The 11,760-nt window shown below is 59.7% G+C and overlaps 1 protein-coding gene across 2 annotated transcripts in view; it reads left to right on the top strand.

The window, feature by feature from the left end:
• The first annotated feature begins 1,128 nt into the window (after positions 1 to 1,128).
• SLC12A3 (solute carrier family 12 (sodium/chloride transporter), member 3) overlaps positions 1,129 to 11,760 on the top strand; it is a 28,709-nt gene continuing 18,077 nt past the window's right edge. The window contains exons 1-13 of one of the 2 annotated variants that reach the window (XM_005873533.2): positions 1,129 to 1,485; positions 1,927 to 2,070; positions 3,614 to 3,689; positions 4,356 to 4,451; positions 4,748 to 4,887; positions 5,256 to 5,366; positions 6,681 to 6,792; positions 6,979 to 7,109; positions 8,320 to 8,404; positions 9,443 to 9,597; positions 9,851 to 9,958; positions 10,109 to 10,232; positions 10,979 to 11,081. In XM_005873533.2, the coding sequence (XP_005873595.1) occupies positions 1,204 to 1,485; positions 1,927 to 2,070; positions 3,614 to 3,689; positions 4,356 to 4,451; positions 4,748 to 4,887; positions 5,256 to 5,366; positions 6,681 to 6,792; positions 6,979 to 7,109; positions 8,320 to 8,404; positions 9,443 to 9,597; positions 9,851 to 9,958; positions 10,109 to 10,232; positions 10,979 to 11,081 (1,667 nt within the window). In that variant the 5' untranslated portion in view covers positions 1,129 to 1,203. Of the gene's footprint in view, positions 1,486 to 1,923; positions 2,071 to 3,613; positions 3,690 to 4,355; positions 4,452 to 4,747; positions 4,888 to 5,255; positions 5,367 to 6,680; positions 6,793 to 6,978; positions 7,110 to 8,319; positions 8,405 to 9,442; positions 9,598 to 9,850; positions 9,959 to 10,108; positions 10,233 to 10,978; positions 11,082 to 11,760 lie in introns of both variants that reach the window. The other variant, XM_005873532.2, reaches the window with a different exon arrangement.

Raw genomic sequence — 11,760 nt, 5'->3', positions numbered from 1 at the left:
TGCTGGGGGTCATCCGTGAACGTGACAGACCCAGATCTGTGCCCCTGAGGGCCAGCCTTCTAGCACGTTGGATGAAATGTCTGTCACCCTTCCCAGAAAAAGGCCCTTGGGTATAAAAATGTGCCCACAATTTTGTGGGGCTCCTGGGCTCCAGTTTAAGCATCTTGCCTTGGAGGGTGACTCCCTAACACAGCTGCTGCTCTAACACACCTGCAGCTGCCACCACCTGTCCTGGCTCGCAGCTGGCACACCTGTCCTGGCCCTCTGGACCGGGAGCAAGGGGCGAAGGTGAGCCCGCCGGGCCCTCTGCAAGTCCTCAGTCCACAGAGCTCACTTTGCTGCCGGAGACGTGGTGCCCCAGGGACTCTGGGCATCTCAGAGCTGGTCCTCTGGTGACCTCTGTGACCTCTGAGAACCCAGGTCTGAGAAGCAACGTTGGGAGGGAGAGAAAGTGTGTCCCTCCATGTCCCTCCCAAGGATGGCCCGAGCCTGAGCCTAAGCCCAGCTTAGATGCCTGGGGCTGGTGGTGGCCTTGAGGCCCCTGTTCATCCGCTGACCCTGGTCCAGGCTGCTCTCTCCTGTGGCCGCCCTCCCCGCACAGCCCGCCTGGTCAGTTTCCATTTCCCCCGAGTCAGTGGAGCCGTGAGCACAGGCACAGTGCCCGCCATCCACGTCCCCGGCTCCTGTCGCCACCCATGGTGGGGTGGGTGGGCTCTAAAGGTTTGTTGGGAGAATGGCTGACAGGGAGATCCGTGTTTTCTGTGAGTCTACAGGCCACCCAGGCCCAGGGAGCAAACGGACACAGGATTGAGTGTCCAGGGCGCCCCCAGGGAGGGCTCTGGGGTGGGGACCTCAGGGAGAAGGGAAGGAAGCAGGCTCAATAGGGGCGGAGGGGGCTGCCGTGTAGACACAAAGCCTCAGGCCGGCAGCTGGGAGCTGGGTGGGCCTTCCCCGCAGGGGCGGGGCATCAGGCCTTTACACCCAGCCCTCGGGGCCCAGGCGGGGCCCTACCTCCGCGATCACGTGGTGGGCAGGACTGAATGGGCACGTGCTCTGCTTCCCACCCAGTCCAGGGACCCTGCTCGCCTGCCCTGGGCGGTTTAGGCCAACCTCCCTGCCTCCCCCTGCTGCAGGCCCAGCCTATAAAGCCACCCTGCGTGTCCCCACCGACCCTGGCCCCCGCCCCTGCCACCCAGAGCCACCATGGCAGAGCTGCCGGGGTCGGAGACGCCGGGGGACCCCACGCTGTGCAGTGGGCGCTTTACCATTAGCACGCTGTTGGGGAGCGACGAGTCCCCACCGCCGGCTGCCTACGACAGCAGCCACCCCAGCCACCTGACCCACGGCAGCACCTTGTACATGCGAACCTTTGGCTACAACACTATTGACGTGGTACCGGCCTACGAGCACTATGCCAACAGCGCCCTGCCCGGCCAGCCCCGCAAGGTCCGGCCCACACTGGCCGACCTGCACTCCTTCCTTAAGGTAAGCATCGTCTCAGAAGATTGGTCGCTTCCCTGCTGTGTGACCTGACCCAGTTACCTGCCCTCTCTGAGCCTCGGCTCTGACACCTACGCCATGAGGATAAGTGTCTTCCTCGGGGGTCGAGAGGCCCAAACGAACCGTGGACATGGGAGTGGGAAGCTCTGGGTACATGTAATGGGCGTTGTTCAGTCATCGGCAACCCAATTAAGCCAACGAGGGCTGCCTAGAGAGGTAACGAGCTCCCCGTCCGTGGAAGCATGCAAATAGAGGTTGCACACACCTGAAAGAGATGGAGAGAGGAGAGAAGGAAGGTCTGCAGCAGAGAAGAGCCTTGCTGGGTTTGCTGCCTGGGAGGCTGGGCTGTGGAGGGTGGAGGGCTGGGAGCTGCAATGCTGTGACCCCTGCCTGCCTGCCTCACCGTGGTCTCTGGGCTCCCAGCAGGAAGGCAGTCACCTGCAGGCCCTGGCCTTTGACAGCCGGCCCAGCCATGACATGACGGACGGGCTGGTGGAGGATGAGGCGGGCGCCAGCGGCGAGAAGAGCCCGGGGGAGCCCGTGCGCTTTGGCTGGGTCAAGGGGGTGATGGTGAGTGGGGTGTAAACAGGATGTCCGGGAATGAGGGGGGGGGGCTCGAGCTCCGCCCAGCCTCAGCTCTGACCCTCAGGCCTTAGCGTCCGGGGCCCATCCTGTGCCTCGGTTACCCCATCTGCATCATGACCTCACATTTTCTCTGGTTTTGTGCTTCCTGGCAGACGAGCCCGGGACACTCCCCAGACGGAGACCTGGCCCTGGGGCAGATCTCTTTTTTGGTTACTTACTTGTCCTGTGACCTTGGACACGTTACTTAGCCTGTGTCTCAGTTTCCTTATTTGTGAAATAATTAGCATTAAACCGGTTAATGCAGTGGTTCTCAACCTTCTGGCCCTTTAAATACAGTTCCTCATGTTGTGACCCAACCATAAAATTATTTCCGTTGCTACTTCATAACTGTCATGTTGCTACTGTTACGAATCGTAATGTAAATGTCTGATATGCAGGATGGTCTTAGGCGACCCCTGTGAAAGGGTCGTTCGACCGCCAAAGGGGTCGCGACCCACAGGTTGAGAACCGCTGAGTTAATGGATGCGAAGTGTTTGGAGCCAGGCCTGCCGGGGAGATATTAGAAGAAATGGCACTTCCCCCAAAAGGCCACCAGAGGGCAGCACCGAACACACAAATCCACAAATGTGTTTTTCTCATTTTCCGTGATGGGAAGGGGGCAGGTTTGCTGTGGTGTAGTGCAACAGGAAGTCTCCAGACACCAAAGGATCAAGTGGACTTGGCTTTGGAAGACACTGTGGGACTATACGGAGGGGGTGGCATGAGATGTAAGAGAAAGCTTTATGCTGGGAGGCCGTGGGCCTGGTTCTGACCTTACCTCTGCCAAGCTGCCCGCTGGCTGTGCCCCTTTCCTCCGTTGGACCCGTCAGCACCCCGAGAGGCGCATATGGAGATTCTGGATCTCCCTCCCGGACTGTGGAGTCGTGGGCTGCAGAGCCCCACTCGGCCCGGCCTGGCCTGGCCCGTTCAGCAGCTCCGAGCGGATGGAGGGCCTTAGACCTCTCCCGCATGCCCTTGTCCCAGCCCAAGACTTGGCTGGGGCAGTACTTTCCACTGGGAATTTCAGCCTCAGCCAAGGCCTCTGGCTCTGTTTTAAAATTGGAAGCTGAAGTCACAGCCACTCGAGGCCTGATTTCTGCCTGTAGGTGGGGCATTGGCGCAGCTAGCGTTTGCTCATCTCCCCCTAAATGCCAGACCCTGCACCAACGGCTGGTCCTTGGGGCCATGGTTGGCGCTGCCAGACACAGGATCCCGGGCTTGGAGTAGGGGAGGGGTGGTGATGCTTGCGGCCCATCCTCAGGCCCCACTGAGAGGGCAGGAAAGTGGGTGGGCAGCCCCTCCTCCCTGCCCCACAAAACCAGAAGGGCATTGAAGTGGGTAAAGCAAAGAAAGGACCCAGATGTCCCCTAGCCCAGGTGCCTGAGGCCATGCCATGACTGGGGACAGGGACTTGTGTATTTGGCTTTGGGGTCTCTCTGTCCCCTCCAACTCCCACCCCCTGTGGCCTCTGACCCCCCTCTCCTCCCAGATCCGTTGCATGCTCAATATCTGGGGTGTGATCCTCTACCTGCGGCTCCCCTGGATTACTGCCCAGGCGGGCATTGGTGAGTGCCCTTGGCAGGGAGGGGAAGGTGTGGTTGAACGTGGGCTGCAGAGACCCTGGTCCCCTGCAGGGGCAGAGGGCAGGGTGGTGTGGCAGAGGAGCCCAGGACACGGAGTCAGCAGGCCCGAGGGCTCTCCCCCTCAGCAAGTCTCTTAACCTCTTGGAGCCAATTTTTGTACAGAGCATCCAGGTTAGAAGCTCAGACTCTGCACAGAACAGTGTTCAGATGCTAGCTCTGTGCCATGCTGTGTGACCTTGGACAAGTTTCTTAACATCTCTGAGCCTTGGTTTCCTCACCAGTAAAAGAGGGTAGTAACTGTCTCTACCTCACAGACCTGTTGTGGGGTTTCTATGATGCACATGAACAGCACAGGACTGGGCACCCAGAGGTGCTCATCAAATGGTAACTCTCACCTTGTTTTTTATCATTAAAGGAGGGTACCTTCCCTCCCATACCTAACGATCCTTTACATGTTGGCTCAGTAGCTCCCTTATAGACCAGGGAGGTAGGCAGAGACCCATTTTCCAGATGAGTAAACAGAGGCTCAGAGAAGGGCAGTGGTTGAAGTTACATGGTTTCTCACGTGGCTCCTTTACCTGGGAAATGCCCCGACTGAGTTTTGGGGTGACCACGTCCCCCCCCCCCCCCCCCCCCCCCCCCCCACAGTCCTGACCTGGATCATCATCCTGCTGTCGGTCACGGTGACCTCCATCACGGGCCTCTCCATCTCGGCCATCTCCACCAACGGCAAGGTCAAGTCAGGTGGGCCCCCACTCTTACCTTTCCCCACCCCCCTCCTCTTGTAGCTCCCCCAGTCTTCACCCTGGGAACGGTCTCTGAACCACTTCTCATCCCAACCCCAACTGGGGCACCCGAGGCTGCTCCTTCGGGCTCCAGGGGAGGGTTTGGGGCAAGCTCTGCACACCCACGGGGTGGCCTGGGGTATTTCCTGCGCCATGGTCCCCTGGAGCCCGTGGTCCCCTCTCCCAGCCACCGCTTCTGCCACCCCCGCCAGCTCACTCCGCGGGGTTCATGGCTCCTGGCTCTGTCCCCCGTAGGTGGCACCTACTTCCTCATCTCCCGGAGCCTTGGCCCAGAGCTGGGGGGCTCCATCGGCCTCATTTTTGCCTTCGCCAACGCTGTGGGTGTGGCCATGCACACGGTGGGCTTCGCTGAGACCGTGCGGGACCTGATCCAGGTGAGGCCAGGGCTGAGCCCGGGCAGAGGGAGCCCACCGCCTCTCGGTCTCCTTCACCCGCTCTGGGCTGGGCCTTCCTCGGCCCAATCGGCCCATCAGGCACCACGACCCCAGTGTGATGGCTGTGGGTGACCGTGACAAGCCCATCAAAGAAAGGCCATCCCCAGAAGTCCCCTTCGGGCTGCGTGCTGCCTGGAGGGCCACTTGCCCAGGCCCTCAGCAGCTGTTCTGGGGGGTCTATTGGCAGGGAAGGTGTTTGGGTCTGTGTCGTCCTGGGAGAGGTCACCTGAATGAGGTGACGCAGGTGGAGGAGTCTGGGTGGGGTGCTCAGAGGGCAGCACGCAGCCGGCCTGTCCCCCCACCCCCAGGAGTATGGCTCGCCCATCGTGGACCCCGTCAACGACATCCGAATCATCGGCGTGGTCACCGTCACCGTGCTGCTGGCCATCTCCCTGGCTGGCATGGAGTGGGAGTCCAAGGTGAGGACTGGATGTTGGAGAGGGGGCCTGGGGGTGTCACGTGGGCATCATGGGAGCAGGGCACCGGTCCTGCTCCTGGTTCTGCCTCTTCTTCTTCTTCTTCTTTTTTTATTTTATTTTTTTAAATATATTTTATTGATTTTTTACAGAGAGGAAGGGAGAAAGGTCCATGCCCTTGGCTGGAATCGAACCCGGGACCCCTCAGTCCGCAGGCTGACGCTCTATCCACTGAGCCAAACCGGTTCGGGCTCTTCTTCTTTTTTTTAAAAATAATATATGTTTTTATTGATTTCAGAGAGAGGAAGGGAGGAGAGAGAGATGGAAACATCAATGATGCGAGACAATCATTGATGGGCTGCCTCCTGCACGATTGAGACTGTAACCCAGGCATTGCCCTTGACTGGGAATCGAACCATGGCCTCCTGGCTCCTAGGTCGACGCTCAACCACTGAGCCACACGCCTGGGTCTACCTCTTCTTATCTGTATTAGCAAGGCTTTAAGATCTGCCTGGGTGACAGAGACCCTATGGGAGGGGCCTTAAACAAGAGGCGTTCATTTCTCTCTCTTCCAACAGCCCAGGTGTCCCTGGTTCCTGGGGCTCAGGTACCCAGACTCCTTCCCTCCTATGGCCTCTCCACCCCTGGGGTGTGACCTTCATCCAGGGTCCATGAGGGCCACCACCACCACGCCCACAGTCCAGGCAGCAGGAAGGGAAATATCCCTTCCCCTCATATCCCACCGGCCAGAACTCGGACTCATGGCCACCCCTGGCAGCAGGGGCGCTGGGGCAACGTGGTCTTTCATTTGAACCCCTCTCCAGCCAGCAGTCAGAGGGTTAGCACTGGGAAATGGGGGAGGACAGATGTTGGGCGACAGCTGGCAGACCTGGCCCCCACCTTCTCTCCTCTCTCCCCCTCGCTCTGACCTCCAGCTACACTGGCCTCCTCGCCGCCCCTTGAGTGCACCAAGCTTCGCCCCATCGCCCTCTCCTCAGGACCCTCGAAGACCCCTTTCCAGGCCTCCCTGCTCAAGTAGCCCCCGACCCAGTCCCCATCACAGCCCTGCTCTCGCTCTAGATTCATGTTCCCTCTCTCTCAGCAAGATAAGAGCCCTGCGAGAGCATCAAGTCCTGAAGAGAGCCTGCAGCGTGATGATGAATGAATGAATGTGTGAATGAATGAGTGAATGAATGAGAGAGAGACAGAGACAGAGAGAGAGAGAGAGAGAGAGAGACCTTGAGCAGGCTCTTCCCTGCTGGGGTGCCCTCAAGAGGGGGGGCCAGGCCATCTGATCTCTTGGTCCTTTACCGCCAGGCCCAGGTGCTCTTCTTCATGGTCATCATGGTCTCTTTTGCCAACTACTTGGTGGGGACGCTGATCCCCCCGTCTGAGGACAAGGCCTCCAGGGGCTTCTTCAGCTACCGGGGTACGTGCAGGTTGGGGCCCCTACTTATGGGGACAGGGACAGGCTGCCCACCCGTCTGCCTGTTCTGTGGGCACCAGGAGGAGGGGATCCCCGACTCCACGGCCAGGAGCGGCCATTGGAATGCCCTCCCTTCCCGGCTGGGCCCCGTGAGGGGGCGGAGCCCTGACGCAGGCCCTGGCTTTCTAGGGGACATTTTTGTCCAGAACTTGGTGCCCGACTGGCGGGGCCCGGACGGCAGCTTCTTCGGGATGTTCTCCATCTTCTTCCCCTCGGCCACAGGCATCCTGGCGGGGGCCAACATCTCCGGGGACCTCAAGGTGAGCAGCCCGCCCGCCCTCCCTCTTCCCGGCCCTGCCTCCCAGGGTCTCCCCCTGGGCACTAGGCTTGACACCAGGGACTGAACTTCTAAACGCCAGTCCAGTCCAACACAACGCAATCCAAGCCAATGCCACTCACTCCGCTCAGTTCTCAGGTTGTCGGTTGGCATCAGTGGCACCCTAGGCCTTGAGGGCCACCCCCCCAAATGGGCTAGTGTCCTCCCTCACTCCTGGGAGTCAGCCTAAGGGGAAGACGGACCCTCTGGCCTTCCACAACGCGGGCCGGATCCCGCAGCTCTTTGCTGGGCTGACATCCTCCCAGGGCCCTCGGCTGTCCTGATGCAGGCAGGCTCCTCAGCCCGGTGTTCAAGGTCAATGTCGCCACAGCCATGACCCCGCCCCAGCCCAAGATCTGCTGCTTTGCTGTGTTGCCCTGTCCCCCTTCCCCCCCTCGCCTTTGCCTCTGCTCTCTGGGACTCCCTACCCTTGTTTCTTTACCTCACAAAGTCTGTTCCTCTTCCATTTTTTAAAAAAAATATTTTTATTGATTTCTGAGAGGAAGGGAGAGATAGAAACATCAATGATGAGAGAGACGCATTGATTGGTTGCCTCCTGCACGCACACTGACCAGGGCCGGAGATCGAGCCGGTAACTGAGGTACGTGACCTTGACCACAATCGAACCCAGGACCCTTCAGTCCGCAGGTCGACGTTCTGTCCACTGAGCCAAACCAGCGAGGGCCAGTCTGTTCCTCTTTCAAATAACACCTCCATCCTTACATCTGTCCCTGCCCCCCGGCAGCATCGGGGCCCAGCGTAATGTCAGGGCTCTATTGTCCCTGGAGGACTGAGGCCTACCTCTGCGTCTCTGTCCGGCTAATGGTCAGGCACATACAAGGGGCTCAGTACAGGTTTGTCGAGCGAACAGTGGTGAAACATAGCAAATGAGAGGTGTGAGCGGATGTACCTGCCTCCTGCCGGTGCCTGTGGCTACAGCCAAAACATAAAACAGACCAGCATGGAGCTGGTTGGAGGTTGTCTCCCCGCTTGGGGCTCCCAGGGCCCTGAATGAGGTCTCAGCCCTGTGACCTTGGTTGTGGCCTGTCCTGGAAGCCCCCAATTGCAAAGTCCCTTTTCCTCTGGGCCCCGTCCTGAGCCTCAGACAAGGGCAGGGGCTGGAATCGCTGATGCCGGCTCTGCCTCCCGCCCAGGACCCTGCCATCGCCATCCCCAAGGGGACACTCATGGCCATCTTCTGGACCACCGTCTCCTACCTGGCCATCTCGGCCACCATCGGTAAGTAGCGGCCAGAGGGTGGGGGGTCACAGCGTGGGGTTCAGATCTCTAACAGGGAGAGCTAGGCTGGGAGGACTTTGCAACCCCAAGAAGTAGAGGCTTAGACCTTATTTTTATTTTATTTTATATTTATTTATCAATAACATATATATTATTGATTTCAGAGAGGAAGGGAGAGGGAGAGAGAGATAGAAACATCAATGATGAGAGAGAATCATGGATCGGCTGCCTCCTGCATGCCCCACACTGGGGATCCAGCCCACAACCTGGGCATGTGCCCTGACCAGGAATCGAACCATGACCTCCTGGTTCATGGGTCAACCCTCAACCACTGAGCCACGGCGGCCCGGAGTGGACCTTCTTTTGAGGGCACCTGGTGGAGACCAGAACATCTCCATGGGGGGAGGGTCAGACCAGGCCTTTCGGTTCCTTCAAGTCCGAGGTTACAGATCCCAGGGTGTGGAAACCATGTTCCGACGACAGGAATAACAATGTCATCGGCGAGGAGACCGTTCCTGTCCTCATGAGGGAAAGATTTCAGTCGAGAGACAAAGTGTAGGAGAGCAAGTGAGGAGGTATTGGCCACAGCAAAGACAGAAAGCGGTGGAGCCGGGCTCGGACCCAGCCCGAGCTGCAGTCACCTGTCTCTCCCGGAGATCCCCACGGGGGTTCCTGCTCCTTGTGAGGGAAGCTACTCACCGATGACCGAGGGACTCAGGCCAGGTCACAGCCAGGCAGGTCTGAGGCCCGGGCCTCCGCTTTAAGGAGGACATTGGGGCCTTAGAGAGGTCACCTGAGCGCGCTGTGCTTCTGCAGCGAGACAATAAAAGTACTAGCACACAGTAGGTGCTCCTGTGTGTTAGCTGGTATCAGACTGAGGACACTATTATTATTATTATTATTATTATTATTATTATGACATCGTCATGTTGCATCAGCAGCATCTCCCTCCCTGCAGAAGTGGCCGGCATTTTGGGGGTGGGACAGCGGAGAGCAGGGGAAGGGAGCAGACCTCCCCAGGCCCTGCCTCCTCCTCAGGCTCCTGCGTGGTTCGGGACGCCTCCGGGAACCTGAATGACACGGTGACCCCGGGCCTGGGCGCCTGCGAGGGGCTGGCCTGCGGCTACGGCTGGAACTTCACCGAGTGCGCCCAGCAGCACAACTGCCACTACGGCCTCATCAACTACTACCAGGTGCCCGGGCCCCACGGGACACAGGGGTGCCGAGGACAGACACGGTTTGGGGGGCTGGGGTCCAGGCATGGGGGGAAGAGGTTTGGGCTCAGTCCCTGCCTGGGTGGACACTGGGATCCCGGCGGATGGTTGTGGACTCAGATGGAGGCGCCAGGACCCAGCGCTTGTGAGAAGAGGCGGATGGGGGATGCCCCAGGTGGGGGCTCTGGGCCCGTCCCCCCACCATGCCTGCCTGAACCCCGTGTCCCTGCAGACTATGAGCATGGTATCCGGCTTCGCACCCCTGATCACAGCCGGCATCTTTGGGGCCACCCTCTCCTCTGCCCTGGCCTGCCTCGTCTCGGCCGCCAAAGTCTTCCAGGTGAGGCTGCGGAAAGGGGGTGGTCAGGACCCAGAAGCCAGGTCCGGAGGGAGCAAGCAGGACGGGGTCCAGGCGGCTGCAGGGGAGAGGCGGGAGAGGAAGGAAGGAGGGGTCCCGGCCACAGGCTGAGCGCGTGTCCTGTGCCCGCAGTGCCTGTGCGAGGACCAGCTGTACCCTCTGATCGGCTTCTTCGGCAAGGGCTACGGCAAGAACAAGGAGCCGATCCGCGGCTACCTGCTGGCCTACGCCATTGCCGTGGCCTTCATCATCATCGGTGAGCGGCTGCCGGGGTCCGGGGGCCCCGGGGCAGGGCTCCTTTCCCTGCTGCTCACCGTGTGCCCAGTGCCCAGCCAGCCTGGCAGGTGTCGGTGTAAGAAACAGGGGTGCATTGGCTGTGCCCTGAGGGGGCAGCCCACCCTGATTTGAATTTGATGTCCTTTTATCTGGGGGGTCTGAGAGGACTTCAGACTGAGGACATGAACTCAGAGGCCCTGGGGCGGGGCTCCTGTGGCCTTTCAGTGGAGTCACGTGCAGACAGGGTGCTTGTCTTGTTTGGGGATCCCCAGAAGCAGGCCCCGAGACAAGGATTCGCATGCAGTGTGCCCAGGGATGCAGGGGGCGGTCCTTGAGCGGCTTCCACTGTAGGGAGACTGTGATACGGTCTCAGGGCTTCAGATCAAAGATGACGTGAGTCTTGGGTCACGTTGTGAAATGTATTTCTTATCGTAATTTGTGGTCACACAACAGCGGTGACAGCCCCTGTCCCCGGTCACCCCATCTCGGGATGGGGTCCACTCTCACGTGGCTCTCCATCTCCTGAAAAGCTGGCACTTGACAGTTTACAAAACATTGGCCCTTTGAGCTCCACCAAATGCTGGGCCCATTCCACAGATGAGAAGGGGGAGACTCGCTGAGCCTCAGAGGCCTGCCTGGGCTGCCCCCCACTTTGAGGGTGGTGCCAGGTGGCTGCTTGGCAGAGTTGCCCAACAGGCCGTCCTCTCTCTCCCTGGGTCCCTGAAGCCGAGCTCAACACCATCGCCCCCATCATCTCCAACTTCTTCCTGTGCTCCTACGCCCTCATCAACTTCAGCTGCTTCCACGCCTCCATCACCAACTCACCCGGTGAGCAGCCCCTCACCCTCCGCGGAGGCGGCACTTGGGGCTCAGGGATGGAGTGGGTGGGGGGTGATGGGAGGCATGGATACAGGTGGGCAGACCAAGGTCACCTCTCAAATCCAAACCAATGAAAAGCACCATTTAAATACTAGTAGCAGCCATCCTCTAGCAAGCCCTACAGCGTACACCGTCGTGGGTAAATGCACCGCTGACGGCACGCAGAGGGTTTCCTAGGACCTTCCTCAGCCAGTCTTACCGGAGTCCGTGGTCTGATCCCCAGAAAAAGACGAGAATTGGCCCAGGCCACAGACGGGGTTGCTGCAGGTTGCACAGTGCACACCTCCAGGGGCACCCCTCACAGGTGTCAGAGATGTGAATGCTTATTATGAGCATTTTCTGGCCGATGGCAGTAAAGAGTCTCCAGGAAGACTTTTGCTAATTAGCCCCCCGTTGCCGATGCGCTGGTCGCCGGGCAGCCTTCTCTATAGACCATGGGCCATGGTGCCCCAGCCTGGTGCCCGGGGTGGCTGTCGCTCGCGGTGGCCCTGGATGGGCCGCAGTGGGGAGCCAGGCAGAGCACATCCTTGCTCTCCACCTCACCTCGGCTCGGCCCAGCCGTGGGAGCCGTGCTATTGCTGACGCTGACGTCTTGTGGCCGCCTCCTCGGTGTCGCCTGCTGACGTGGC

The sequence above is a fragment of the Myotis brandtii genome, unplaced genomic scaffold, assembly GCF_000412655.1.
Source record: "Myotis brandtii unplaced genomic scaffold, ASM41265v1 scaffold411, whole genome shotgun sequence".
Lineage (NCBI taxonomy): Eukaryota > Metazoa > Chordata > Mammalia > Chiroptera > Vespertilionidae > Myotis > Myotis brandtii.
Note: the sequence above shows the minus strand (reverse complement) of the source record. Positions and strands in the feature narration are given on the sequence as shown.